The following is a 27,998-nucleotide window of genomic DNA, read 5'->3' as shown; positions in this document are numbered from 1 at the left end:
CCGGCCGGCCGGCTCGGCGCCGCCATGGGCGCCTACCTGTCGCAGCCCAACACGGTGAAGAGCTCGGGGGACGGCGCCGGGCTGGGCCCGCGCCCGCTGCACTTCGGCTTCAGCGCCATGCAGGGCTGGCGCGTCTCCATGGAGGTGGGTGCGGGACCGCCCCGCTCCCGCCGCCGCGTCCCGCTCCCGCCGCCGCGCGGCTCCCGCCGCAGGAGCCTCCCGCGCTGCAGCCCGGGCGGCCGCTCCGTCCCGGCCCGCGGCGCGTCCTGCCGGGCGGCTCTGCGGGCCGCGCCGTTAACCGCGGCGCCGCGGGGCGGCAGTGACGGCGCCGCCCGCCCGGCCCGCGCGGGCTCCGCTCCCCGCGGCGGCGGGAGCCGCTGCCCGGGCCCCAGCCCCCCACGCGGGGAGGGCTCCGCGAGGCGCCGCGCGGGGCTGCCGCCCGCCCCGGGGCCGGCGCCGCCGCCCTTGGCCTTCGCGGGGGTCCCGGTGCCGCCCGCGCCCGCCAGCGGCCTTGGCCCGAGAACGCCGATGTCCCCCGCGCCGTCACAGCCGGGGCGCTGGCGGGAGGGAGGCTTGAACCGGACCTGCCACGAGTGCCCACAGACCGGCAGCCCGAGAGGCTGCTCGTGGCTCCGTGCAGCGCCCGGCAGAATCTGGGGCTTCTCTTGCCTCTTCTCACATGCCGGAGGTGTGTTCATCGCTGTATCTCGTCTTGGTTGCGAATTCCATTTTCTTCACGTTTAATGGCACTGCCTCCCTGCTGTGGGGACGGAGAGCGCTCGGGTGCTGCGTTGGTGAGTTCCGCGCTGCGCTGGTGAAGCCGCAGCGTGCGCGAGCGGCGGCGGGGTTTGCAGGCAGTCGAAGGCGGCGGGAAGGAGGTACCTGTTGGCTCTAACTCACGTTTTGGAGGGAAGGGAAGCGTGCAATGTGAGCAAAACTACCCGCTCTTGGTCTAAAGAGGTTATTTGTGAGTAAGAGATTCTGGCGGCAAAGAATAGGGGGACCAAAAACAGTGTTGGGCGCTACAGGTGACCGAGGAGAAGGGGAAGGCTGCATTACAGCCGAGGAGCGCTCGGCTGCGGGGGTGCAGGAACCCCGGGCAGCGGCTGCACGGGGCCGCTCCGAGCTCTTGGCTGCGGCTGGGCCTCCGCAGACCAGGCATCCTGCGTGCGGTGTCGTTGCACTGCTCCTGCGCTCCGGGAAGGAGCCCTTGCCTCAAAACACGCCGGAATTGGCTCCGAACGTGGAGATTTCTCAAAGCACCGTCCGTTCCGGCTGCGTGTGCGGGTCCCGGCGCTGTCCTGGGAGCTGGCCAGGCAGCTGGGAGAGACGCGGGGCCGCGCGGGAGGGCGCGGGATGAGGCTCCGCGCAGCCGCTCGGCGCTGGCTCCATGCGGCCCTGGTGGAACGAGGCTCCGCGCGGCCGCTCGGCGCTGGCTCCATGCGGCCCTGGTGGAACGAGGCTCCGCGCAGCCGCTCGGCGCTGGCTCCGCTCGGCCCCGGCTCCGCGCTCCCGCTGCCCGTCCCGGGGAGCGGGCGCTCCGCAGCCTGCGGACGGGCCGGCGGCTTCGTGCCCGCGGGGCTCCCGGCCGCCCTGGCGCGGGGCCGCCACGTGCCATGAGCGCTCTGCGAGCGCCGCCCCGGCACCGCTCCCGCTGCCAGGGCCGGGTTTTCTTCCCAGCAGCGTTCGCTCTACTTGCGCTAATTAAACTGCTGCTTAGTCACCTGGGACTTATCCCAATTATTTTGTTGTGTTTTTTTCTGCCTTTCCAGCTTTGTAAACGCTCCAAGAGGTGACCATGCGAGTGCCGTATATCCTTATGTTCATCTTTGGCCAGTGCCTTTTCTAGCTAAACTGTTAAATGCTAGAAGTGCTGGAGTAGCCAGGCTTGGTTTGCTGACCCAGGGATGGAAGAGGCGGGCACCTGGCTTTAAAGTCTGTGTGGTGCCTTCAAATGGTGCTCGCGGCAGCGTCGTGCACAGTTTCACAGCGCTCATCCTCGCGCTGCGGGGCCCCGGAGGAAGGTTTGTGTTTGTGCCAGGAATGTCCTGCACAAGCCCTCCGGTGTCCTCGGTGGGTTCTGCAGAGCTGGCGGCACCGAGAGCCTCGGGAGGCGGCGCTCGGCCTTGCGCTTCGGCTCAGCGCAGGCTCCGTGTGCTTCCCGGGATCGAGCCGCGGCGCAGCCGGTGCCGCAGGAAGGAGCAGCCGCGTCGCTGCGCCGCAGCAGGACGGCGGCCCCGCAGGCAGCGGCGGAGGGGGCTGACTCCAGCCTGCGCGTCGCAATACCCGGAGTTACGGGACAGCCAGGGAGGCCCGGCTGCTGCTCAGCGCAGGAGCCCCGGAACGGGCGGCATCTCTGCCCCCTCCTCACGAGCGCTGCGGGATGCGCTTTCCCCGGACGTGGAAGGAGGCTTCTTGCTTCTCTCTAGACCTGAGAATCCCCATTCCCACGTGTTCCCTTCTCCGCCCGGTGCGGTTGCCGTCTCTCAGGCTTTGCTCTCTCTTCCAGGACGCTCACAACTGCATCCCAGAGCTGGACAGCGAAACAGCCATGTTCTCGGTGTACGACGGGCACGGAGGTAAGGCCCGCGGCGCCGCGGCTCTGCGCTGCCGCCCGGGAGAGCGGCCGCGGCGCCGGCTTCTGCAGCGCGCGCCCAGCCGTGCCGGGGACGCGGCCTCTGCGGGAGCGACTGCCTTCAAAGTGTCCCCGAGCGCGCTGTGACCGCCTCCCCACGCCCCTGGGAGCAGCATCGTGCTTTGAGACCTGCGTTTCGCCTTCCAAAAGCCCCTTTGAATCTTCAGGTGTTACAGTCCGAAAGCCCCTTCTTTATCTCGGTAGGTTGGTCAGGCGGGATAGCCACCGAAGAGTGGCCGTGGAAAAGACCCCACGAGATCAGAGCGAAGGTCCCTCTGTAGCCATGTGCTGAGCATTGCAGTGCTGCTTCCTCAGGGCACGTGTTCCAAACAAACCACAAACTGCAGAGGCAGCCGCGCTCCCCGGCACCGTCTGGTGCAGAAGGGTGCCGGGACCATCCCGGGAATTCTTAGCACAGGTGACGAAATGCCTGCGCCCTGGCACTTGTTAGGCCGTGATGCTGGGCACAGCCATGGATTCCTGGCATTGTATCGTTCTATCCATGTTTGTTATAGTTTTATTTTAGTTGTGACTATCCTGAATGATCCTTCACTTTTTCCTGCCCCTCTTTTCCAGGTTATCTATGTAGGTGTTGAAAATGCAAAATTTCAAGGGATTCTTAACAGTAGTCATTGTCCATTTGGCAAACTGTTCTTATCAAATCTTACCTCTTTCCTATAGCAACTTAATATGTCAGCATTTGGTGACTTATTTGAAAGTTTTTTATGAAAATCTGTATTTTATATATACATATATATCAACTAGACTACTTATTTTCACCCACTTGTTGACTCTGAAAAAGTTCTCATCGCTTTGTGACATTCTTGGGTATATATTTATTCTTCCCTGTTCTAGCATATGTATTCAGGAATCTGCTAATATCTGCTGTTTCCTGAGTACAGAAACCAGATGTGCTGGTCCACACTACTGTGAACCAACCTTCCACCACACCGAGACCTTTTTCGTTTATTTTTGGTATCATCTGTTCCCCCTCCGTTTATCCTGGCCTGGAGCTGATCCCTCCCGCCGTCCTCGGCTTGGCAGTTCCATGAGCGAGTTCTTAGAAATGTGCATCACCTGGTTCTGCTCGTTTGCAAAGAGGAGCTTCGGCCTTTTTGCAGTGGTATTTAATGAAAAGGTCAGTGCGAGTAGGTAACTGGCAAGCTAGTAGCTGTTCAGAAGATACACTATCAGTCTGAAGCGTTTAAGTAGATGAAATGTTTTCAAATTAATTTTCAGCTGGAACTTCATTCTAGGGTATTTGGGAAGTGTAATAAGTGCTGAAATCTCCAAGATTATCTTCGAGAACTGTTGGGTTTGTCCTGAAAGGCAGAGAAGGGCAGAGCAGGAAGAACATCGGGATTTAGCAGCCACGCAGCATCGTTCCTGCGGAATTTCAGGAATAGGTGTAAGCCTCTAGCAGGTATGAAGATAATCAACAGCTAGTAAAAACTGGTGAATAATAAATCATTCCACGCCAGGCTGTTTTTCCTTTAGGCAGATCTTTCTGATGACTGGGAAGTGATTTATTTCACGAGCTTTTCAGAAAGGCTTTCGACACCCTTGTGACATTCTACTTGGTGTAGTGCATGGAGTAATAGGAGGTTTGTTTGCTTTAGTTGCAATAGGAAAGGTTGAAGGTTGGCATTAGGGAAAGGGGTTATCGTGATGGCAAAACTCTGTGGCAGATTTCAAACCTGGTTTTAGGTTTTCAGTGGTTGGGACCCAGGAGCTGCTCCTAAACAAACCCCGCCAGGAGGCAAAGCACACGGGTATGGCTGCTCTGCCTGCAAAGATGGGATAGGAAGAGACCTCAGAACTGTTCAGTCCATCCCTGCTTGTGAATGCTGTTTACTGAGTTGTTAGCGCTTTAGAATGATGTGAGTCTTCAGGTTTGTTCCACGGGAAGGAAGGTTTCAAGGTGTATGCCCTCTTAAGCTTTGTTAGGGTAGCTACCAGCTCAAAGAGCGAGTTCAGCTTTTCTTTTTCAGCTGTATTTTTATAGCTTTTTGGCATCTAGGAAGCTTCCAGGTGTCTTTGGAAAACACTTTATTCTGTAATTTGCAAGTTGATCTTTGATTTTTTTTTCCCTACTTAGTTTTGCATTTAAGTCATTAGATTTTCTTCACCTTTCTGCTCTCTTTTCTTTCCCAACTTTCTTTCCTTGCCTTTCCCCGTCCTGCGCTTCCCCACGTCCCGCAGGGCTGCGCGTCGGCGTTTCCCACCCGCTTTGCGCTCGTTTTCCCCGCGCGGCCGCTCGCGCACAGACACCCACGGTCCTGCACGCCGCAGCCCTGCACCTCCCGCACGAGCTTCCCATCAGCTGCTGCATACACGCGTGTTACATTTCTAACTGCTCCTTTTAATTTGTTTGGCAAATCCTTTTGTTTTTCTGTGTTGCATCCTTTTTTAGAGATGAGACTCTTATAGTGAGGTTTTTCTTACTTTACGGTCTTACCAGGGTATTTAATTACAGCCAGTAAAGGCTGTTTTACATTCTTGCAGTGTGTGCAGAGTGCTCGGGCTCTGCCACCCTGGTCTTCGTCCTTCCTGATCCCGGTGTTCCGCTCTCCCTGTCACCATCTCAGCGCTGAGCTCTGCTGGGTTTGTGTGTGCAGGTGGTTAGCTCGCTCATGCAATGTGGCTTTAGCATATTCAGATTGCAGATGTACCTAAATCCGCATCAAATCCCGGAGCGGGGTTTGGGTTCCGCCTTGGGAAGGCCGGGTGGGTTGGGCTGGTGTCCGCACACATCCCAGCTCCCGCTGGGAGCCGTTATCCGCGGGTGCCCTCGTCCCGCGGGTTTGCGGCCCGGCTCCACGCGCCGTGTCCGGGAGCTGCTCCAGGGGCCTCCCCACGGCGCTCCGGCCGCGTTGCAGCACTGAGATGCTGCAGCAGGAAAGGCACCCGCGAGGCCACGGGGAGCAGGGCTGGTCTGCTTGGAGCACCCCGGCCTGCTCGGAGCCGCTGTCGCTCCATCACACCATCTCTCTGATAGTTTTCTCCTCCCAAAGGTCAGTGCTGCAGGCTGGGAGTTACGGAGCTGAATCCTTTGATCCTTGATGGAATTGTCAAGGAAAAGCAATGATAAGGAGCAACAAGTGTGAGCGAGGTGGCCAAATCAGCCTTTGTACCCGGCGCCCCGGTCCTGCTGCTGCCGCCTCCATCCCTATCCCGAGCCTTCAGCAGGAGGATACTTGATGTTTAATGGAGATAGTCCTGATAAAATGGGGGTGCCGCTGCAGCATGACTCCTTAGGGCACGTCGCGGAGCAGAGCCCTCGGCCTGTCCTGCCGCGCTGGCGCTGCAGGAAGCGGCAGCAGCTCCTCGTCTGGGTGGCGCCTGCGGGAGCTCCCGGAGCTCCGCTCTGGGCCGCCGCAGCCAGGTCCCGCGGAGGTCCTGGGCCCCGCGGAGGTCCCGGGCTCCGTGGAGGTCCTGGGGTCGGCGGCTCTTGCGCGCGCGCCCGGCTTTGGCGCGGTGCCGCAGGGCGCTGGCTGTCCCGGCGGGCGGGCGATCGGGTGTCCCCGCGGTATTATTAGACGTCAGCTGCTCGCGGAGCCCTGCGAGCGGCCCCGCTGCCCTCCCGCTCCCTGCAGCCGGCAGCTCTGGCCCAGCCTGTCCGCCCGCCCGGCGCTCAGAAGGGCCCTTGGGATCCACTGGAGATTCTCAGAGCGGTGACCCGCGAGGCTCCTGTCGCCCGGCGCGCTCGGAACGGGACGGGAGCCGGATGTGGGAGCCCGAGCGAGCAGCAGGACTGACTGCTCGTTCGAGGGCACAGGGAGATGCCACCTCGCGCCGCCTCTCGCTGCTCACAGCTCCTGCCGGGAGCGGGTGCCGCGGCGCGCGGGTCTGCAGGGGCCCTGGGCTGTCCTGCAGCCGTGCGCTGCCCAGCCGGTCCCTGCTGCACGCGCGGGGCGGCCCGGCCTGCTGTGCTCCCTGCGAGCGCTCCGGGGCTGCGGTGCCAGGGCCCTGACTGCTCTCCAAATAGAGGGGTGCGCGGAGCGCGCTGCCACCCCTGCACCCGGGAGCATCCCCCGCGGCACTCGCCTGCGCCGGGTGGTTATTCACCGCGGCGCGGGGCCAGGCCCTTCGGAGCAGCCTCTGCTCCCTGTCCTTTCCCAGTAGCAGTGTGAGCAGAGCGGCCGCCTGCCAGCAGAATCCATCGCCCGTGGATGCAGGGGGCCGATGTCTGCAGTGCTCTTCCTCCAGGACGGTTCTGCTGGGCCACCTCGCTGGCTGTGCTGGCGCGGAGGCGAGGCCGGCCGGGAGCGATCGGATGTGGAGGGAACGCGCTGGCACGGCGCTGCCGCCCGGGGAGACGCGTTCGGAGCAGCTGCCTCCCGGGAGGAGGCTCCCGTCCAAGCTGCACGGGGTTCTGCTCCATGGCTGCTTTTAGCTGTGCTAACATATGTAATCTGCTTGTATTCAGCTTATCGTGAGCCAGACTCCTATTACCTAGACGGTTTTCTGCCTCTCGCACACAAACATAAATGAATAGATTTTTTTTCAACTTGAGCTGCACTTAATGGTCCCCCTTGCTGAGCTGAGCTAGAGAAATTCGTGGTTCTTCACTCCATTGCGGCTTCTTCCTCTCCCAATAGCACCTTCTGGGCCTGGGAAGAATCATTCCGTGATCACCGAGGTGTCTCCTGGGCTCTGTTGAGCACTTGCTGGTATTTGTTAGTGCGCTGCGAAAATGTCTGTGGCTGTTGGGCCTCCCTGAGCAGCTCTCCGAGTGCGCTCGGGCTGCGGCCGTGTCCCCGCAGCTGCGTCTCCAGGCCGTCCCTCCCTCCCTGGTCTGGGCTGTGTCCTGGGAAGCTCTGCTCGTCACACACCATTGGAGAGCGGCCGCGTTCCCAGACCTTCCGCGCCCCTTGCTGGTATCTCCCTGTGCTTACCTGTGAAACGGAGCCCGTTGGGTAGAACGGCCGGAGCGCTCTGCCCGCTGCCTCGGCTCGAGGGGGGCCGGGGCGCAGCCGAAGGCGCCGCGCGGGGCTGCCCGGGCGCGTCCGTGCGGGACGGCCGCGCCACCGCCTCCCCCTGGCCATGGTGGCTCTGTCTGTGTCCCCGGATTGGCCTCAGGGTTTGATGCTCAGGAATCCCTCTTGCCACGGGGAGAACCAGCCTCTGGAGATGATTCGAGCGATTTCTGCTCTCTTTCAGGGGAAGAAGTTGCCCTGTACTGTGCCAAGTATCTTCCTGACATAATCAAGGACCAGAAGGCCTATAAGGAAGGCAAATTGCAAAAGGTAAGAAGTGCTGCCCTGGGCTCGAGTCGGCACAGGACAGAACAAAACACCCGAGGAGGTGCCTGGCGCTCGTGCAGTGCCTGGTGCTGCCGGAATGCCTGCCTTGTCCTCCACGGGTGTCTCCATGCCTTCCTTGTCTCTCGCGGTGTTCCCCAGGTGCTGGCTGTACTTTCCAAGATAAACACTGTTTTCCAGCTCATGGGTGCTGGTGTGCTTGTTTCCAGTTTGCAGGCCGTTGCTCCAGCCAGGGGGTTGTTCTGTGTCCGCTGCTTGCTCGCGAGGCGCAGTCCACCTCTCCTCCCCACGGGAGCAGCAGTTCTCCCTCCTGGTCCTCGTGCCTGTGCTGGCACCCGGTGTCCGGGGCTTCTGTGGGAACAGGCTCCCTTGGGAACCTCCTGATTAGAGCCAGGCTGAGGAGAGCCCCCAAAGCCACCTGGGATCAGCTTGTGGCTCCAGCTGAGCGCCGAGTACCTGCAGGCGTCGCTGTCCCCGCGCCGGCTGCCTGTGCACGTGGCTGTCCCCGCGCCGACTGTCCCCGCGCCGGCTGCCTGTGCACGTGGCTGTCCCCGCACCGGCTGCCTGTGCACGTGGCTGTCCCCGCGCCGACTGTCCCCGCGCCGGCTGCCTGTGCACGTGGCTGTCCCCGCGCCGACTGTCCCCGCACCACCACGGCAGCGAGAGCCGCCCCCAGCCACGTCCTGGGAGAGACGTGGCCGCGCAGCGCGGGCAGCTGGGAAGGGATGAAGCTGTGCACCCCTCTGTGTGTGTGTTTCTGTGCAGGCCCTGGAAGATGCTTTCTTAGCCATAGATGCCAAGCTCACCACAGAGGAGGTGATTAAAGAGCTCGCCCAGATGGCTGGGCGGCCCCAGGATGATGAAGATGAGAAGGAGAAGGTTGCTGATGAGGATGATGGTAAGTCAGATGCCAAGGAGTGGGCAAGACTGTCCCTGCAGGCCAGGGTGTAGCATCGCCTGGGCCGGGTTCTCGTCAGCTTTAGGGTTCGCTCTCAAAGCTGCCCGGCTGAATTCAGCCGCATGTGCACACGTGTGCACCCGCTCCCCCTGCGGTGTCCCTTGCTTTCCTACGTGCTAGGGCAGTCTCATTCATTTGGTAGCTTAATCCAATGCAGAGCCAGCGACCTGGGGACAGTTCCGCGCAGGGTGCGGGGCTCTGGCACGTGTCAGCTCTAGGATGTGCTCCCTGAGCTGGGAAATGGACTAAGGGAGGAAGTGAAACAGGGATGTCCCCTGCTTAGCTCCGCTGGGCAGGTGACAGACACAGGCTGTAAGTAGGATTCTGTTAGGTTCCTGTCTGTTTTCAACATTTGTTTTTTATTATTTGAAAAGAGGCAAATGTGCTTTCCTAGCTGAGCACAGTTGTCAGGCCAGGAGGCTCTAGGTGCGTCCCGGGGTAAAACCTGCTGCTGCCCCTGCTGAGTACCTTGCGACTGGCTGTGAAGCAGATGCAAAGGGAGGCTGTGGCCGTAAGTGCCTCCGTCTGACTCTGCTGGGGTTGGTGGCCTTCCCTGCTGAGCAGAGTTTTGTTTTTTCTCTTTTCAGGGCCCCTCTAGATAGGGCTCTTTCTTTTCTTTTTTGTATTAACTAGCAAAGGAGATGATAAATGAGAGCATATGGCAGAGAAACCATGGGACGCTACCTGATGCCCGTGCAGTTTTCCCTCACAGTTTAGGGACAGTCATCCTTCATTATTTTTTTGTCTGGTCTCCTTCTGGAGAGATGATGCGTTCCCCCTGAAGCTGTCCTGTCACCTGGATATCCAGGTGATCGCTCTTCTACCCAGCTGTCTGGATTACAGCTGTCTGGGACCCCAAAGCCTAAGGCCCGTGGCGCAAACTGCTGTAACGAAACTTGTTCTTGGTTGCAGTGGACAATTCTGCACATGGAAGTGCTCTGTTTGCCTCCCCAACAGCAGGTTTGAGCCTGCATGGGTGAAATAGGAGGCTCTTTGGCCTTCGACTTTGCCTCCCCCTTGAACGCCTCTGTGCTGCCTGCACAGCCAGGGAGCGGGACACGGGGCCGGTTCACGGGCAGTGTGCGGGACACGGCGCACGGGGCTGGTTCACAGGCAGTGTGCGGGACGCGGGGCCGGTTCACGGGCAGTGTGCGGGCCGCGGGGCCGGCTCGCGGGCAGCGTGGGCCCGGGAGCCTCTCCTTGCCGTTCTCACGGTGCTCGCGCAGGGGCCGGGCGCGCTGCGGGACGGGGCAGGGCGGCCTGTCCTGCTGCAGCTCCGCGGCCGGCCCTGCGGGAACGTGTTGGGCAGCGGCGCCAGCACGGGCTGCGCAGCTGCCGTGAGCTGTGTCCTGCTTCTGATCCTCTGCCTTCCCCCGCCCCTCTTTCCATTTCCAGTGGATAATGAGGAAGCTGCTCTTCTGCATGAAGAAGCCACCATGACCATTGAGGAGCTTCTCACGCGTTATGGACAAAACTGCTCCAAGAACCTCAAAACCAAGCCCTCAGCCCCGCCTGGGGAGAGCGCTGCCGAGGGGCCCGGCAAGCAGCACGATGGGGAGGCAAACATGAACGGAGAGGCTGACCCCGGGGAGCTCATCGACCACAAGGAGAGGAAGAATGGGAAGCCAGATGAAGAAGTCGTGGGCATTTCCTCCACTTCCGACAAAGCCAGCGCTGGAGGGCACAGCCATGCTCTGCAGAAGCCTGAAGTAGGCAAAGGTGACGAGGCCGTCACCTCTTCTACCGGGGAGGCCGGGCCCTCCTGCTCCTCCACGGGAAAGCCCCAGCGCACAAGCAAATCCAAATTTTTTGAGGACAGTGAGGATGAGTCAGATGAGGTTGAGGAAGAGGAGGAAGACAGTGAGGTAGGAAACAGCACTGGAAAGAATGGCCTTCGGGCTGGGCAGGAATGTGGTGCTTGCTGTGGTGCTGGAGCTGCAGGTCTCTGGCTCATCCTAGGTCTGTCCTAGGAGTAGGATTTTCAGGATGATACTTAGAGACCAACTCACAGGAGTGTTGGGGACTGTTTGGACAGCTTGGAGGGAAACATCCTCATCTCTGCAGCAGCCATAACAGGCAGCCCTGGTCCTGCTGCATGTTCTGTTCCCCCACTCCCTGTGGTAGCCAAAAACAGCTGCTCTGTCTGGAGACATCAGGGGGAAACCTGCCCGGTCATCTCGCTCTTCTGTGGGGTGAATTTATCCTCCGCGCCTGGGCCGGAGGACCCAGCTGTCTGCGGGGGCACCGGTGGTGTCCCACGTGATTCCTAGTGCTCTATGTTGTTTCTTGCAGGAATGCAGTGAAGATGAGGATGGTTACAGTAGTGAGGAGGCAGAGAATGAAGATGATGAAGATGACACTGAAGAAGCTGAGGAGGATGAGGATGAAGAGGAGGAAATGTTGTTACCAGGCATGGAGGGGAAAGAGGAGGTGCACACCCTGTTCCTGTGTTCTGCCCCACAGCGGGGAGGGGAGGGCAGGGTGCTTGGCAGGGCGGAACTCTGCTTGGCCGGGGAGGAAGACCCTTCTTCCTGAGGCTGAAGGCAGCCGCTGGCAGGCGGGATCTGAGGCTGCGGGGTAGGCGGCGGCGCGCGGAGCTGGCAGCAGGCTGGGACGGGACGCGCTGCGGCCCCAGGGCGCTGCGCGCGGGCAGCTGCTGCCCTCTGCCCCGCGGAGGCTGTCGCTGCCCGGGCAGCTGGCCAGGAGCAGGACCAGGGCCTGGGGAAAGGGCTGCAGCCGAGGGAGCCTCCTCTGCAGAGCCCGGGCCCGCACGGCGGCTCCTGCTCGGCCGGGGCTGCAGCCTCCTCTGCAGAGCCCGGGCCCGCACGGCGGCTCCTGCTCGGCCGGGGCTGCAGCCGCCGCCTGGGAGCTGAGGACGCAGCAGGGGAGGATTCCGTGGGAGTTCCACATGAACTTAAGGAAAAATTTCTTAACAGTGAGGGTGACAGAGCACTGGAACAGGCTGCCCAGAGAGGCTGTGGAGTCTCCTTCTCTGGAGATCTTCAAACCCACTTGGACCAGTCCTGTGCCACGTGCTTTAGGTGACCCTGCATGTGCAGGGGGCTGCACTGGGTGATCTCTAGAGGTCCCTTCCAACCTTGAGCATTCTGTGATTCTATGAAGCACTGGGGCCAGCACGGCTGGAGGGGAGGGTTCCCCCCTCGGTCTCCCAGCGCACTCTCCCGTCTGTGTTGCGCGTTCCTCGCGCTTCCCTCCCTCATTCTGTGTTTCCGTGGAGCCCTGGAGTCTGGGACGCGGCAGTGGCAGCTGCTCATTCCCTGCGTGCCGGCTCCGAGCGGTGGGGAGGGTTTCAGCCTGGCCGTTTGTCTTGCAGCCTGGCTCGGACAGCGGGACGACGGCGGTCGTGGCCCTGATCCGGGGCAAGCAGCTCATCGTGGCCAATGCCGGAGACTCCCGCTGCGTGGTGTCCGAGGGTGGCAAGGCGGTGGACATGTCCTACGACCACAAGCCGGAGGACGAAGTGGAGCTGGCCAGGATAAAGAACGCGGGTGGCAAGGTCACCATGGACGGCCGAGTGAACGGCGGCCTCAACCTCTCCAGGGCGATCGGTGAGCAGGGCCGGGGCCAACGCCTGGTGCCCCCGGGCACCTCTGCGTCCAGCGCTCCCCCTCCCCAGAGCTTTAGGGCAGTTTTAATCGGGTGGTGGCTGCAGCCTGTTGAATGTTTAACATGGTGAGATTTCAGTCGAATTAGAGAAAAATGGTGGTGAATTTCCATGTTTGCTGAAATGGGCAGACAGCAATGGAAAGAGCAGCACCGCCGGGCTGCAGTGCGGGACACAGTGCAGGACTTCAGGACTGTGGTGCCCATAACCACGCTGGGCTGGTGTCTCAGGCTGTTGGTGGATTTGTGAACAGGAAGGATTTGTTCCTCTCTGCTGCTCATTGAGAGGCTGTTCAAGGACCTTGCACCTTGGCTGCTCCTTGGGGACCAAACTTTATACCCGCTTGAGCCCATTTGTTCTTGAGCCACTTGTCCTCCAGCTCCATAAGCTACATTTTCCTCCCGGAGGCAGCACCTGGCTGCTGCCTGTCCTCATCCTTCAGCCTCTTGGGAGCAGCAGGGGAATGATGAACAGCCGGGACACGGAGCAGCCAAGCCAGGTCTCGGCCCAGTGAACGGCCTCATTTTGAGCAGATGAGATCTTTTAAGGAAGGGGTTGTGAAAAACACCAAGAACGTACTGGAAGGTACACAGGGAAGGGAAGGAAATGTCAGCAACTAAGGGAGCTGGGGCTATTGAGTGTGGAGAGGAGGAGGCCCAGGGAGACCCTATCGCTCCCTACAACGACCTGGAAGGAGGCTGCAGGGAGACGGGGGGTCGGTCTCTTCTCCAGGATAACTGCAGGGAGGACAAGAGGAAACGGCCTCCAGCTGCGCCAAGGAGGTTCGGGTTGGACATTAGAAGAATTTCTACATGGAAAGAGCAGTCAAGCAGCAGAACGGGCTGCCCAGGGGAGGGGGGGGGTCCCGGTCCCTGGCGGTGCTCAAGGAACGTGGGGAGGAGGCGCTCGGGGACCCGGGTTAGCAGGATGGTGCCGGAGGCTCCCGGCTGCCCTCGCTGGTCTCAAAGGTCTTTTCCAACGATTACGATTCTGTAAGGACCTGAATGGAGACCTTCTATGCAAAGTGACTGAAAAACAATGGAATAATTATCAGGGCAAAGCGATTAAATGCATTTGGGAGGGAAAGTTGGGGTCTGATTTTGCTAGGGAGGGCCCGGCCTTCCCCCGCGATCCCTTCCGGGCACGTGAGCGTAGGTGAACCTGCCCGTCGGAGCCGGGGGTTGGTTTTCTCATGCGAGCTCTGCCAACGAGGCCTTGGCAGGACCAGGGCAGCAGCGCCGGGTGGCTGCCCGGGCGGGTATCCCGCTGGAACGGTGGGTAACGAGCGAGCGCTGAAACGACAGCAATCCCGGCCGGTCCTCCCGCTCCAGGACGTGTCCGGAGCGGAGCCCGCTCCGTGCGCGGAGCTGCAGGATCCCGGGCGGTGCCAGGGGCCAGTCCGGGAATGGGGAGGTGACGATCACACGGGGTGCGGAGGTGCCGGGCTGGGGAGGCGCCGTGCGGCAGCTCTGTGCGGCTCCGCTCTGTGCGGCTCCGCTCCGCGTGGCCGGGCAGCCCCTGCGCGCTCCAAGGGCTCCTCCGCTCCGCCCCGCCGCAGGTGACCACTTCTACAAGCGGAACAAGAACCTGCCTCCGGAAGAGCAGATGATCTCCGCCCTGCCCGACATCAAGGTGCTCACGATAAACGACGACCACGACTTCATGGTTATCGCCTGCGACGGAATCTGGTGGGTAGCGCGGGAGCAGCTCGGGCGTCACTGTCACCTGGGCCTGGGGGAGCTGCGGGGCGCCGGCTGCTGGGGGGCCCTTGGTCCCCCAACCAGGGGCAGGGGACGATGCGCCGAGTCCTCCTCCCTGCAGCTCCCCGCGGCGCCGGCCCCGCTCGGCGGCGGTGTGGGGGTCGGGGCCGCGCTCCTCACGAGCCCTCTCGCCGCCCCGCTCCGCAGGAACGTGATGAGCAGCCAGGAAGTGGTGGATTTCATCCAGGCCAAGATCACCCAGCAGGACGAAAACGGAGCCCTGCGGCCGCTCTCCTCCATCGTAGAAGAGGTGAGGGCAGAGCCCGCCCCGCAGCCGCTGCGTTTGCGGGACGCGGCCCTGCGCGTGGCCGCCTCTGCACGTCCCGTCCCTGCGCGCTGGGGGCGCCGCGGCCGCGGGGGCTGTTGGTGGCCCTTGGGGACGGGTGGGACGGACGCGAGCCCAGCTCTGCTGCGGCACCCAGAGCTGCCGCCCGGCGTCTCGGGTCGCTGCGCGGCGGCTCCGTGCGCTGCTAACCCGTCCTGTCCTGCCCTCCGCAGCTGCTGGATCAGTGTTTGGCTCCGGACACCTCAGGGGACGGCACTGGCTGTGACAACATGACCTGCATCATCATCAGCTTCAAACCCCGCAACACGCACAGCCCCGCTGAGAGCGGGAAGAGGAAACTGGAGGACACGGCAGCACCAGCAGAAGAGAACGGCAGCGATAACAGCAAGAAGACCAAGCTGGAATAGCAGGCCTGGCTCAGAGACTTTGCTGCGCACTCACCAGACTCTTGTTTCTTAAACATGATGAACTCAAGACTCCAAAGTCTTGTCCTTTTTTTAGCCTTAGCAGAGGCCTTGTCTGTCCGTGTCGGGGTGGGGGGTGGTTAGCAAGGGCATGTCACAATGTCACACGTTCATTTGTAGCCATTCCAAAGAGCGAGGCCAGGGCCGAGCCGCAGCGGAGCCGCCGGCCACGGCGCAGGAGCCCGGCGCGAGCGGCGCCCATGGCACCGAGGCCTGTGGTTAGAAGATATCCCCTGTTGTCTCCATGTGGTTGTTGCCATTTCTGTGCCTGTGACTTTCTGTTTGGAGGGAAGAACTTTTTCACTGTGGAGGTTTTTTAATCTGCACCCGATTATTTAAGGCCCTTTCTGTTTTTATTTGTGAAACAATCTGGTAGTGGTGCTGCTGCCACACCTTGTTCTGTTGTACACTTTCAATCAATACTTTTTCAAACTAAAAGCCCAGAAAACAGCCCTGTGTTGGTCCGTGGTTCCTTCCTGGAGGCGGCTGGGGAAGGAGGGCCGGGAAGGCGCCGCAGGGGGCAGCTGCTGCCGTCGGTGCTTGCGGAGGCTCCGCAGCGGGGACGGGGCTCAGGGCGCTGCCCGCGGGGAAGCCCCGAGCAGGCGGGGGCCCCGTCCGCGCAGGCCGCTCCGTGGCGGCCCCTGGCGGCGCGCGCGGCCCGGCCGAGCTCCGGGACCCCCCCGCGGCGGCGGCGGCTCCCGCGGGCCCGGCCCGTCCGCGCTCGCCGGCACCGGGGGGAGACCGGCGGGCGGCGGACCAAGTGCACACTTCCGCCCGCCGCGCGTCCGCTTCCGGGGCGCCGCGCAGCGCCGCCTCCGCCGCTGGCGCGTCCCCGGCGGCGGCGGAAGCGGAAGTGGCGGGCGCTGAGGCGGGGCGGCGGCGGCCGCCGCTGGCTGCGGCGCGGCCGGGCCGGGCCCGCCACGATGCCCCGGCGGAAGCAGAGCCACCCGCAGCCGGTGAAGGGCGAGGGCGGCGCGCGCGGCCCGGGCGCGGCGCTCACGCTGCTCCCGGCGGGCCCGGGCGCCGCGGAGCGGGAGGCGCCGCGCGCAGAGAGCGACGCGGAGGAGGGCGGCGGGCCGGGCCCCGCGGCGCTGCCGTGCGGCCGCTGCGCCCCGCCGGGGCCGGGCCCGGGCCCGGGCGCCCGCGCGCCCCGCGTGCTCTACTCGTGCCGGCTCTGCCCCTTCGCCTCGCACTACTCCAGCCACCTGAAGCGCCACATGAAGACGCACAACGGCGAGAAGCCCTTCGCGTGCCCGCAGTGCGCCTACGCCTCGGCGCAGCTCGTCAACCTCACGCGCCACCTGCGCACGCACACGGGCGAGAAGCCGTACCGCTGCGCGCGCTGCGCCTTCGCCTGCAGCAGCCTCGGCAACCTCAAGCGCCACGAGCGCGTGCACAGCCAGGACAAGCCGTTCCGCTGCGCCGCCTGCGACTACCGCTGCAACCAGAGCCGCAACCTCAAGCGCCACATGCTGAGCCACCGGCTGCCGGCCGCGCCGCTGCGGCGCGACAAGGACGCAGGTACCGGCGGCGGCGAGGGCGGCCGCGCGCCCGCGACGCTCTGCGGCGCCCGCTGGGCTCCCGGCGCCCTCCGGCCCGCGGAGCCGCTGCTGCCGGAGCTGGGGCTGCACGTGGGCGGCGGCGGCGGCCCCTTCCTGCCCGGCTGCGCGCGGCTGCGCGGCGACGACGCGGCGGCGCTGCCCGAGCTGCTCTTCCCCTTCACGTGCCGCATGTGCGGGCTGGTGCTGGACGACGGCTTCGCGCAGGACGAGGGCCTGGCCGAGCAGGTGTGCGGGCGCTGCAGCCTGGCCGTGCTGGGCGCCGAGCCGGGCGCCGGCCCCCGCAAGGGCGCCGCCGACAAGGGCTTCGCCTGCAGCCTCTGCCCCTTCGTCACCCACTACCCCAACCACCTGGCGCGGCACATGAAGACGCACAGCGGGGAGAAGCCCTTCGCGTGCCCGCTCTGCCCCTACGCCTCTGCGCACCTCGACAACCTGAAGCGGCACCAGCGGGTGCACACGGGCGAGAAGCCCTACAAGTGCCAGCTCTGTGACTACGCCTGCGGCAACCTGGCCAACCTCAAGCGCCACGGGCGCATCCACTCGGGCGACAAGCCCTTCCAGTGCAGCGTCTGCAGCTACAGCTGCAACCAGAGCATGAACCTGAAGCGGCACATGCTGCGGCACACGGGCGAGAAGCCCTTCCTGTGCCCGGACTGCCCCTACACCACCGGCCACTGGGACAACTACAAGCGCCACCAGAAGATCCACGGCCACACGGCGGAGAGCTGGGTGAACCCAGGCGCTGCCAAAGCGCTGCTGGCGCCCGCGGCCGTGGGCGCAGCCCTGCCCTGAGACAGCACTTAGCGCCCGTGGCCGGGGGCAGCGGCAGCTTCCCGGGGCCGCGGGGCTCCCGCGGGGCAGGCCAGGCCCTCGGCGGCTCCTGCGTCCCGGGGAGGGACCGGGTCCTGCCCGCCGGAGCATCCTGGGTCGGGGAGGGCAGCGGGGCTGGTGCCAGGGCACTGCCCTGCCCAGCAGTGTAATTTATATTGTGTATAAAAGCATTAAAGGGTCAGTTTTGTTATCCGCGGGGCTCCTCGGCGCTGTTGTTGGGCCGTGGCCCCCCGCCTGCCCCACACGCACAGCCACTACCAATGGGGATCGCTTTAATGGTCGCTGCAGTGTAAACACAGTTACTGTCCGTCGGCGCCGCGGCGCGCCGGCCGCGTGCTCCCGAGGCTGGACTACGCTGGAGCCTACGAGCGGGTTAGGAGCGGGGCCGGCGCAGAGCCCCGCCGCAGCCACGTTAGTGCAGTCTGTCTCTGCGCTGAGACCTACTCGCTACGCTGGTGCCGGCGCCGCGGGGCCGCGGCCAGGGCCGGGCAGGCGCCGCTGCGGGAGCGAGTCCCTTCCCTGGCCGCCGCCGCGGGCTCCGGCGCGGCAGCCGGCTCCGGCGCGGCGGAGAGGCACGTCGTCGGTTGCAACCTGCGGCAGGTTGTACATTCCCCAGCCCTGGGGCCGGTGCTGTCCGTGGCGGGGGCGCCTAGAGGTCCTCGTCGCCGATGCCCTCGAAGGCGTAGTTGCCGTGGAAGTCGTTGGCGGCCACGTCGTTGGCGGGGCCGGAGTGGCCGATGCCGCGCAGGCTGACGGAGCTGAGCTTGCTCTGCGCGGGCAGCGGTGTCAGCGCCGCCCCGCGCGCGCCCGTCGCCCACCCGCGCGCGCGACTCACCGAGAGCTTGGCCACCGGCTCCCTGGCGGCGTCGGGCGAGTCCTGCGGGGCGGCGCGCTCAGTCCCGCTGCCCTCCCCGCTCCCCCGGCGCTGCCCCCCGAGCCCCCAGCCCGCAGGAAGGAGCGGGACCGGCAGGGCCCAGCGCGGAGCGGAGCCCCGTGGCGCAGACCTCGCGTCCCCGGCTCACCAGCAGCGGGGGCGACTTCACGGCCTGCTGGCTGTCGGAGCGGCGCAGCGCCCCGTTCATCCGACGGCGAAACATCTGCGGGCACCGGCGCCTCAGGGACGGGGTCCCCGCGGGCGGCCCCGCAGGCGCGAGCGGGGCCAACGCGGGCTCCTCACGCCACCAGGGCGGGACGGGCCCTGGCGAGGGCGCCCGGCCCACGCTCACCTTGCGGATGCTGCCTCCGGATTTCTTCACCATGAGCTCGTCCACCATGGACTGCAGGCAGATGCTCAGCATGATGGCCTGCCGGGGAGAGGGGCGGCCGCGACGTTGGCACCCGCTCCGTGCGCGCTGCGCCCAGCGCCCCGCGCGGGCGGCCCTACCTGCGGGCTGGTGATGGTGACCCACTGCAGCCGGTCCTTGCTCATGAGATACTCGAAAGCCAGCTCCAGCTTCACCTCCGCCTTCCCCGGGCTGCTCCCCGAGGGCCCGTTGCTCATGGGCACCTGCAAGGCCACGCGCTGCGATGGGAGCTTGGCGCTGGCGCGGGGGCTGCGCGCGGGGCTGCCCCGGCCCTGCCCGCGTCGCCCCTTCACCACCGCCAGCCCCACTCGGGACAGCCCTCGGCCCCAGGGCAGAGCCCGGTCCTTGCCTGGGCTGGGACGAACGGCCCCGGCGGCTCCGGGAGCAGCCCCGCAGCACGGGCACCCGCACGGCCCTCCCGGCGCCCGCAGCACTCACCGAGGACGTGACCCGCCAGCACCGCATGCGCGTGACCTTGAAGCTGCCTTCCTTGAGCTGCTCGTTGGGCAGCCGCACCTGGAAGTTGAGCTCGTTGTTGCCGGCGCTGACGACCACGTGGCAGCCCTTCTCGGGGAAGTCGGTGACGCAGGGGTCGAACTTGAGATAGCCGTAGTACTTGAGGGTCTGCGCCAGGCGGACGAACTGCGGGCAGCGCCGCGCGCTCAGCCCTCCCGCAGGGCAGCGGCACCACGGGTGCCCGCGGGAGCGGGGCCGGCGCCTCGCGCTGCGTCAGCCCCGCACTGCGCCCTCCCCTACCTCCTTCTTGGAGACTTTCTCCTGCAGGGACTTGAGCTGCCGGTGCTGCTCCTTGTTGACGAGGATCCACCCGCGCTCTATGTCCGACACCGTCTGCCACCCAGCAGAGGCCGGTGAGCAGCGGGCGCAGCAGGAGCCGAGGGATGGGGGGCTCCGCTCCGCCGCTGCTCACCTGCGCGTAGAGCAAGTTCAGCCCCACGCGATGCTCCATCACGTCGTCGTCGTACGAGGAGTCCCAGTAGCTGGAAGGGAACCGCAGGTCGCTCGGCCCCTGTCCCGGCAGCACAGGGTGCGCAGGACAGCCCGGCCCCGTGGGAGGGACACCCGGGCCCGGGCCCCGCACATGGGGACGCCAGGCCCCATCCTGACGGCCCCATCGTCCCCCGGCAGCGGCGGGAGGGACGCGAGCGTCTCCTCCGCGGAGCAGCGAGGCCCCGGGGCCGCCCCGCGCCGGCAGCGCCGCAGCTCACCTCTTGCGCAGGATGATCCTGAACTCGGGGCTGCGCAGGCTGCTGACCGACACGTAGGGCAGCTCGAACTCCTGCAGCTTCCGCACGACTGCGCGGGAAGGGCGGCTCAGGGCAGGGCGCCGCCAGCCCCCACAGGGCCCCGCTCCCCGCGCCGCCCGCGCGCCACTCACAGGAGAAGGCTCCGTCTTTCGTCTCTCTCACCAGGAAGAGGCTGAAGTAGCCAACAAGGTCATCGGGCAGATCCAGCTTGGAGGCTACAGCCTGGGGGCGAGAGCAGGAAGTTGCCACTTCCCGCTGCGAGGCCTCTCCATCCTCCGCGGAGCCGCGGCAGGATCCGCTCCACGCGCGTTATCGGGGTGGGCCCCAGCGGCAGGAAGCCGGGGCCTGGGCTGAGCCACCGTCACCCCAGGACACCCGAGTCCCCCGCGGAGCCCCCGGCTCCGGGCGCAGCCGCCCTGTCGGGCGCAGGGCTAGGGCAGAGCGCGGGGCCCGGGGCAGGCGCGTCCTGCACGCCCGGCACGACGGGCTGCTCCCGCCTGGCACGAGCGTTCCGGCACCTCCAGGACGTCCTCCGTCTGGTCCGAGCTCAGGATGGTGACCTTGACCTTCTGGCCGTTGGAGAGCAGCACCTCCAGCAGCACCTCCTCCGTGGGGATCTGCTGCGTCTCCTGCAAGGCACGGCGGCGTGAGCGGCCCGGCCGCGCGCAGGCCGCACTGCTGTCCGCGTCGGCGCCCGCCGCTCACCTGCTGCGCCCGGCGCAGGAAGCTGTTGAAGGTCTCGCTGCCTCCCAGCATCGGGTCCTGCCGCACTGTGTGGCGGAACGGACACGGCGTCAGGCGGGACACGGGAACCGGCCGGGCACAGCCAGCGGGGGAGTCCCGCAGGCACCAGCCTGGGGAAGGGGAGGCCTGTGGCCCGAGCAGCAGCCCCATCGGCCTGGCCTGGCAGCCACTGCCCCCCGGCTGGGGGTCAGGATGGGCCTCAGCAGCGAGTCCTGGGGGTGGGAATGGGCCGGGGGCAGCTGGGCCATGGGAGCAGGGATCTGGGCAGTGTCCTGCACCCAACAGGGCCAGAGGCACCGAGCTGGGGCGCGTGGAGCAGAGTGCATGGAGCACACTGAGCAGGGTGCGCGGAGCACGCGGAGCAGGGCGCACGGAGCGGGGCACGCGGAGCACACGGAGCAGGGCGCACGGAGCGGGGCACGCGGAGCGGGGTGCACGGAGCACACGGAGCGGGGCGCACGGAGCGGGGCACGCGGAGCGGGGCGCACGGAGCACACGGAGCAGGGCGCACGGAGCACACGGAGCGGGGCACGCGGAGCACACGGAGCGGGGCACGCGGAGCGGGGCACGCGGAGCACACGGAGCGGGGCACGCGGAGCGGGGCGCACGGAGCGGGGTGCACGGAGCACACGGAGCGGGGCGCGCCCAGCTCACCGGCCTGCATGTACTTCTCGAGCTGCTCCCGCCGCTGCTCCACCTCGGCCGCGGTGAGCGTGAAGATCTTCTTTGGAGGAAAGGCTGGCACCACGTTAGCACCGTACTCCTTCCGTAACTGGGAAGAGAGCGCGGTGCTGGGAGCAGCTGGGGAGGGCGCGACGGCTCTGCCCCCTCTCCAGGGCTCCCAGCCCTTCCCCACCCGCGCGGCGCGGGACAGGACGCGGCGGAGCGTCCGCAGGCCGGCGCAGGGGGCCGCGGCCGCCGCGCGCTCCCACCTGCTCGTGCAGCCCCAGGAGCTGGCTGTAGCGCACGCGGCAGTGCAGCACGCCGTTCACGTGGATGTTGTAGGCCTGCGGGAGAGGCGGCGTCAGCGGGGACGCACCGGGGACACCCCGGCCGGCCGCGACGGGCGACGCTCCCGCAGGCACCGGGGAGCCAGGCCCCAGGCTGCGCTCCAGCGGCTGCAGCGGGAGCCGGGCCAGGGGCCGGCGCGGCCTGACACGCTGTCTGGAAAGGCTCAGACGCTCCTGGCTCCCAGTCACCGTGGAAAGAGTCCCTGTAAGCGGGCCAGGAGGGCCTGCAGCGCCAGGGAGGCCGGGCGCGAGGAACGGCGGCCCCACGCGCCCCGCGTGAGCACCCCGAGCCCCGCAGGGCGCCCGGACGCGCTGGGCTCGGGTCCCTCTGCAGGGCCGCGTGTCTCGTATGCACCCGTCACCCGCGCGGGACGCTCCCCTGGCTCCGCACGACGGCATCTCCGTGAGCTTGGGCCCCGCAGCCCGTTCCCGCTGCAGGGGATGCAGCGGGAGCAGCGGGTCCCCCCGGCGCAGCGAGGAAGCTGCAGGACCGCGGCGCGTTGTCACCGCGGATGAGTCAGCGCCAGCGCAGACCGCGGGGCAGCAGCGCGGGGACACGGCGCGAGGAGGAGCCGGAGCCCGCGGAGCCCGCGCGTCCCGGCGGGCACCGGGCAGCCGCAGCGGAACGGGAAGGGGGCGCACGGAGAGCCGGGCCGGGGCGGAGCGCGGAGCGCGGCGCGGGCGGCAGCAGGAAGCCGGGCGCTGATTCAGGGATTCCGGCGCCTCACCGGGGCGGCCGGGAGCCGCCGCCCTCCGGACCCGGGGGCAGGGGGCACGGCCGCCCCCCGGGGAGCGGGACGGCCCCGCGGCCGCCCCATGGACCCGCTCCCGGCGGCCGCCCCAGGGGCCGCGGCTCCGCCGAGCCGCTCTGCGGAGCGGGGGCGCCCCCCGCACCCCGCGCGCTCCCCGAGGCCGCCCCGGAGCGGCGGGACGGCCCGGCCGCCCCCGCAGCCCAGAACGGCGGCCGGGCCCGGGGCGGCCCCGCGGGCACCCGGGGCGGCCCCGCGGGCACCCCGGGCTCCACCCCCCGCCCCCCAGCCCCGGGCCGCGGCCCGAGGCAGAACCGGAGCGGGCCCCGCACGGGCGGGCGCGCCCCCGCTCACCACGTAGGCGGCGCCGCCGTCGCCGGCGCGGCTCTCGGTCTCGGGGATGGAGAAGTGCATCGTGCCGGTGCCGGTGCCGCTGCCGGGCCGGACCGGGCGACCCCGCGCCGCGCCCCGCCGCTACCTGCCGCGCGCCGCCATCTCGGGCCCCGCGGCGCCCCCGCCCCGCCCCGCGCGCTGGCCCCGCCCCCGCCATGGCCGCCGGGGGGCGGAGCCGCTGCGCCGGGGGGCGGGGCCACCGCGCCGGGGGAGGGGCCGCCCGGTGACAGCGGCCGCGGTGGCGCCCCCGCCCCCCGCCCCCCGCAATGGTGCCGCCCCTTAAAGGGCCCGTCCCCGCGGTGCCGCCCTCGGGACTTGGGCCGCACCGCGACCCCCCGGGTCCCCCCGCAGGGAGACCCGGAGCCGCCCAGGTCCGGACCCGGCCGCCCCGGTGACAGCCCCGGTGACAGCCCGTGCGCCGCAGCACGCAGCGCTCCCGGAAGGGGCCCTGACGTCACGCCCCTGACGTCACACCCTCCGGCCGCCAGGGGGCGCCGCCCGCATCGTGGGGGCGGCATGGCGGAGCGCGGCGCGCCGGGCGGTGAGTGCGGGAGGGCCCGGTACGGCCTGGGCCCGGCCCGGTACTGCCCGCGCGGGGCTCGGGGCCCGCCCCGCTCCTGGCCCCGCTCACGCTCCCTCTCTCCCTCCAGGCGCGGGGCCCGAAGCGGCCGCGCCGGTGACGGCGGCACCGGCAGCGCAGGTGAGCGGGGCTGGGGGGCGGCGGGGCTGGGGGGCGGCGGGGCCGGGGGGCGGCGGGGCCGGGGGGCGGCGGGGCCGCGCGTGGGGCCGGGCCGGGGCCAGCGCTGACCCCGCGGGGCTGCCGCGGCCGGCGCCGCCCGCAGGGCCCCGAGCTGTCCCGGGAGGAGAAGCTGCAGCTGCGCAAGGAGAAGAAGCAGCAGAAGAAGAAGAGGAGGAGCGAGAAGGGGCCGGGAGCGGAGCCCCCCGAGCCGGGTGAGACCCCCGCGGCGGGGCCGCCCCACGGCGAGACCCCTGCGCCCCACGGTGAGACCCCCCGCTCCCCTGTGCCCCATGGTGAGACCCCCCCCCCCCCCCTTGCCCTGTGCCCCATGGTGAGGCCCCCTGCCCCACAGTGAGAACCGGCTGCCCCTCAGCGCCCCACAGCAGGACCCTGCCCCACAGTGAGGCCGCCGCTCACCTCCCGCAGTTGCCCATGTCCCAGTGGGAGCCCTCCCGCCCCCGCAGCCCCTCGGTGGCCCCCTGCCCCGGGCTGCGGTTCCTGGGCACAGACCCCCCTGCTCCTTCGCAGCAGCCGCTGCCCCCGCGTCCTGCCCGGCCGTGGCCGACGGCCCCGAGAAGCCCGCGGGGGGCAAGAGCAAGGCGGAGTTGCGAGCGGAGCGCCGCGCCAGGCAGGAGGCCGAGCGGGCGCAGAAGCAGGCCAAGAAAGCGGAGCAGAGCCCGGGCGCCGCGCCGGCCAAGGGCCGCCCGGGCCCCGCCGAGCCGCCGTCCGGTAAGGCCGCGCCGCCGCCGCCGCGCTCTGCGGCACGGGCAGGGCCCCGCGGCGCTGTCCGCTTCTCCACCGCCCCGTCCCGCTCTCCCGGCAGTGGTGAAGCGGCTGCCGGAGCACGTGCAGGTGGACGACCCCGCCGCCCAGAAGAAGCTGGCCAAGAAGCTGGAGCGGCAGCAGGTGGGACGGCCGCGCCGCAGGGCGCTGGCGGCTCGGCCCGCACCGGCACCGCTGGGCGAGCGGGGACGCGTGGGGACGCCGCGTGAGCCCTCGTGTCCCTGTCTGGCTGCAGGTGCCTCTGAGGCAGGACTATGGCACCAAGGTCAACCTGTTCTCCCACTTGCACCAGTACAGCCGGAATAGGCCCCTGACTCAGCAGATGAGGTGGGTGGCTGCTGCGGGCCGGGCTGCTGGCTCCGCTCCGGCTGCCCTCGGCAGGACGTTCCGGAGGGAAAGGGCTGTGCTTGGGGGAGAGGCTTGGGGGCAGCGGGGCTGTGGGGATGGCCGGGTGCTGTGGGAGTGGTGGTGGGTAGTAGGTTGTCCTGTCTGCGGCGGTGACAACTGCAGGGTTGTCCTGTCTGCGGTGGTGACAACTGCAGGCGAAGAGGCTGAGCGGGTAACGCGGCTGTGAGTGCCCCGCGAGCAGGAGCCTGACGGACGCCGCTGCTCCTGGGGCATCCCCGGAGGGATGGCGAAGGGGCCCGGCACATCCGCTCGCCCAGGCCGCGGAGCGGTGCTGCTGACGGTTCCCCCACATCTGTCCCTGCAGCATCCCCTCCACAGTGATCCATCCGGCCGTGGTGCGCCTCGGCCTTCAGTACTCCCAGGGGATCATCAACGGCTCCAACGCCCGCTGCATTGCCCTGCTGGAGGTCTTCAAACAGGTACCCGAGCTGCCGTGCCCCAGGCAGCCGCTCGCTGTGCCAGGGCAGGCACCCCTGCCCTCCTCGCGGTGCAGCTCACGTGTCCCCGCTGTGCTGCCCTGCGCCCGGCTTTGCCCCGCACGGTTCAGCTCTAGCCCAGCCCCTCGAGAGCAGGCGGCCGTGGTAGGAGTGAGCGCCCCGCGCTCACCCACCCTCCTCCTTGTCCCAGCTGATCCGGGATTACTCGACTCCCCACACGAGGAGCTCTCACGGGACCTGGTGGCCAAGCTGAAGCCACACATCAGGTGAGGCCGGCAGTGGCTCCGCTGAGCACAACCCCTTCGGCTCCTCCCGAGTGCACCCAAATGCGGCCGGGCTTTCCCGGGCTCTGCTGCGGGCCTCCCCACCATCCCCTCTGCACCTTCCTCCCGCCACGCGCTGCCGAACTGAGCCTGGTCCTTCTCTGCAGCTTCCTGAACCAGTGCCGACCCCTCTCCGCCAGCAATGGCAACGCATCAAGTTCCTCAGAAGGAGATTTCCTGCCTGCCCGACACCCTGCGAGAGGAGGAGGTGAGTGAGCAGGCCCCACCACAAGCCTCTGCTGAGAAAGAAGGGGACACTGCAGGTTGGCCCTGGTGGAGGGGACAGACATATGTGCCCGCAGTCTGCAGGGACGCTGAGGATGCCCTGCCACCCGCTGCGGCCCCAGGGACGTGGCCAGACCTGCTCCCTGCACCAGCCTGGGGGATCGGGGTGGGCCACAGTGACACGGGAGAGCAAGTGCCTTGGTGCTGGAGGAAAAGGTGCCGAGAGCAGGGGAGGCCGCAGGAGCAGCGTGTACTGCCAGCACATTCAGCACCGTCTGCAGCACGGGCAGCAGCCCACCCAGCGCCGTGCTGAGAAACCACTCGAACGGCCGTGGGACGGTTCCAGCCGGCGCCATCCCTGGCAGCGCAGGGCAAGAGCTCCTGACACTGAGGTGCCCTTGTCCCCCAGGGCACCGGTGCAGCCAGCACGGCGGTGTCAGCTGTGGATGGGGACGGAACTGCTTGTCGGTGCAGGAAGCTCCCCCGCAAGCCCAGGGGCTGGGGAACGAGGGCAGGGAGGGTCTGCAAAGGTCTGAGCAGTGACATCTGCAGGGGCAGCCACGAGTGTCCTGGGCAGGCAGAGCAGCCCCTGCGCAGCGCGGGGACACGGGGAGCAGCTCCACAGACCCCTGGCACTGAGAAGGTGCCCGCAGCGAGCAGGCTGGCAGGGCGGCAGGGGAGGCTCTGCGGGCTGCATGGGGCACAGCCGTGCTGCGCGTGACAACACCTTTCCCCAGGCCAAGGAGAAGCTGCAGGACACCATCGACAAGTACTTGCGGGAGAAGATCCTCCTGGCAGCAGAAGTCATTTCTCGATCTGCCTTTGAGAAGATCAAGGAGAACGACGTGATCCTGGTGTACGGCTGGTAAGGGCAGAGGCGCCGCAGCCCCGGCTCCGCGGGCAGCGAGGGGCCGGGCAGGCACCCGGCCGGCAGCCCCCTCAGCGGCTCCTCTCAGCTCCTCGCTGTGAACCGCGCGCTCTGCGACGCCCACGGGCAGAAGGGCCGCACACGTTCCGCGTGGTCCGTCGTGGACAGCCGCCCGCGGCTCGAGGGCCGGGACACGCTGCGCCGGCTCGTGCGCAAGGGCATTCCGCTGCACCTACGTGATGATCAACGCCATCTCCTACGTGCTGCCCGAGGTGAGGAGTGGCCTGGGGCTGGCCGGGCGCAGGATGGGATGCGGGATGGTCCAAGGCGCTGACGGCTCCCTGTGCCTCCCTCACAGGTGAGCAAAGTGCTGCTGGGCGCCCACGCACTGCTGGCCAACGGCTCTGTGATGTCCCGGGTGGGGACGTCGCAGATCGCGCTGCTCTCCAAGGCTTACAACGTGCCCGTCTGGTGTGCTGCGAGACCTACAAGTTTTGCGAGCGAGTGCAGACGGACTCTTTCGTCTCCAATGAGCTGGGTATGGCTGCACGCTGGTGCTGCTCCTGCTGCAGGACAAGCTGCTGCAGTCCCCTTTCCCGTAGGAGCATGTTTCTTGCCGGCCTATGTTCTTGCCATGGGAGGAGGGCGATGGGCTCGTCCTTTCCCTGGGGCTGGCGGCTGCATCTCTCCCTCTCTCCGCAGATGATCCCGATGACTTGATCATGCTGCGGCAGGGGGAGGCCCAGCTCAGCGGCTGGACAGAGAACAAGTCCTTGCGCCTCCTCAACCTGGTGTACGACGTGACGCCGCCTGAGCTGGTGGACATGGTCATCACGGACTTGGGCATGATCCCCTGCACCTCGGTGCCTGTCGTCCTCCGTGTCAAAAACGTGGATCAGTAGCGGGGGCTGTTGCACGGACCCTGAATAAACCCAGTGCCCTCCACGGCCCTCGTCTGCCTCCGCCTCTCCGCGGGAAAAGGGCCCGAAGGGGGAAGGACGGGCCCGAAGCGCGAGGCCGGGGAGGAGGGAGGGATGGAGGAAGGCGGCGGGGGGGGGAGCAGCGCCCGGTGCGGGCGGGGCAGGGGCGGCCGCAGCCGGAGCCGCCGCGGGGCGGGGCAGAGCGGGGGCCCCCTGCTGGGGGCGGGGCTATGCAGATGAGCGCAGTAGAGGCGAAGCGTTCCTCGGGTTGGCGGGAGGGGGGCGGGGTCAGGCACGGAGGGGGGCGGGGTCAGGCACGGAGGGGGGCGGGTCTATGCAGATATAAACCCTCCAGAGTGACAACAATAGATACATCTGGGAAATGCGCAGTGGGCAGGGCCAAGAAAAGGGGCGGAACTATGCAGATTTGTGCCCGCGCGGGGCA

General features: G+C 66.9%; 4 protein-coding genes across 4 annotated transcripts; 3 read left to right on the top strand and 1 right to left on the bottom strand.

The window, feature by feature from the left end:
• Positions 1–23: 23 nt before the first annotated feature.
• Positions 24–15,011, top strand: PPM1G (protein phosphatase, Mg2+/Mn2+ dependent 1G). Its single transcript, XM_088534028.1, has 10 exons — positions 24–144; positions 2,510–2,579; positions 7,799–7,884; positions 8,665–8,797; positions 10,253–10,722; positions 11,150–11,287; positions 12,192–12,426; positions 14,041–14,170; positions 14,390–14,492; positions 14,741–15,011. Exons 1-10 carry the CDS (start codon positions 25–27, stop codon positions 14,933–14,935), a joined length of 1,680 nt encoding a protein of 559 aa, XP_088390154.1. The 5' UTR covers position 24; the 3' UTR covers positions 14,936–15,011.
• Positions 15,012–15,915: 904 nt separating this feature from the next.
• Positions 15,916–17,374, top strand: ZNF513 (zinc finger protein 513). The gene is made up of 2 exons (XM_088534032.1): positions 15,916–16,508; positions 16,587–17,374. Exons 1-2 carry the CDS (start codon positions 15,916–15,918, stop codon positions 17,344–17,346), a joined length of 1,353 nt encoding a protein of 450 aa, XP_088390158.1. The 3' UTR covers positions 17,347–17,374.
• Positions 17,375–17,955: 581 nt separating this feature from the next.
• On the bottom strand, positions 17,956–22,896 carry SNX17 (sorting nexin 17). The gene is made up of 15 exons (XM_088534035.1): positions 22,812–22,896; positions 21,631–21,705; positions 21,353–21,470; positions 20,660–20,724; positions 20,473–20,583; positions 20,086–20,176; positions 19,916–20,003; positions 19,618–19,687; positions 19,446–19,538; positions 19,128–19,331; positions 18,770–18,892; positions 18,612–18,689; positions 18,408–18,482; positions 18,221–18,262; positions 17,956–18,154 (listed from the first exon to the last, which is right to left on the bottom strand). Exons 1-15 carry the CDS (start codon positions 22,869–22,871, stop codon positions 18,035–18,037), a joined length of 1,413 nt encoding a protein of 470 aa, XP_088390161.1. The 5' UTR covers positions 22,872–22,896; the 3' UTR covers positions 17,956–18,034.
• Positions 22,897–23,366: 470 nt separating this feature from the next.
• Positions 23,367–27,578, top strand: EIF2B4 (eukaryotic translation initiation factor 2B subunit delta). The gene is given in 17 exon segments (XM_088534031.1): positions 23,367–23,391; positions 23,501–23,550; positions 23,693–23,852; positions 24,118–24,318; positions 24,413–24,495; positions 24,608–24,699; positions 25,085–25,199; positions 25,408–25,426; positions 25,429–25,483; positions 25,648–25,692; positions 25,694–25,748; positions 26,503–26,630; positions 26,709–26,856; positions 26,858–26,905; positions 26,992–27,097; positions 27,100–27,171; positions 27,336–27,578. Coding segments are annotated over 17 exon segments (1,602 nt in total). The 3' UTR covers positions 27,536–27,578.
• The last annotated feature ends 420 nt before the right edge of the window (positions 27,579–27,998 follow it).

Source organism: Tinamus guttatus, unplaced genomic scaffold (genome assembly GCF_059628265.1).
Source record: "Tinamus guttatus ecotype Peru unplaced genomic scaffold, ASM5962826v1 Tinamus_guttatus_pri_ptg000531l, whole genome shotgun sequence".
Lineage (NCBI taxonomy): Eukaryota > Metazoa > Chordata > Aves > Tinamiformes > Tinamidae > Tinamus > Tinamus guttatus.
Note: the sequence above shows the minus strand (reverse complement) of the source record. Positions and strands in the feature narration are given on the sequence as shown.

Bases quoted from the DNA above. Each gene is read 5' to 3' on its own strand.
- SNX17 (XM_088534035.1), bottom strand. From the start codon at position 22,871: ATGCACTTCTCCATCCCCGAGACCGAGAGCCGCGCCGGCGACGGCGGC. The intron at 21,706-22,811 runs GTGAGCGGGGGC...CCTCTCCCGCAG, and splicing joins ACGGCGGCGCCGCCTACGTG to GCCTACAACATCCACGTGAA. The intron at 20,177-20,472 runs GTGCCGGAACGC...TCTCGCCCCCAG, and splicing joins AGACGGAGGACGTCCTGGAG to GCTGTAGCCTCCAAGCTGGA.
- ZNF513 (XM_088534032.1), top strand. From the start codon at position 15,916: ATGCCCCGGCGGAAGCAGAGCCACCCGCAGCCGGTGAAGGGCGAGGGC. The intron at 16,509-16,586 runs CGCAGGTACCGG...CGGCGCCCTCCG, and splicing joins CCGCTGCGGCGCGACAAGGA to GCCCGCGGAGCCGCTGCTGC.
- PPM1G (XM_088534028.1), top strand. From the start codon at position 25: ATGGGCGCCTACCTGTCGCAGCCCAACACGGTGAAGAGCTCGGGGGAC. The intron at 10,723-11,149 runs GTAGGAAACAGC...TGTTTCTTGCAG, and splicing joins AAGAGGAGGAAGACAGTGAG to GAATGCAGTGAAGATGAGGA. The intron at 12,427-14,040 runs GTGAGCAGGGCC...GCCCCGCCGCAG, and splicing joins CAACCTCTCCAGGGCGATCG to GTGACCACTTCTACAAGCGG.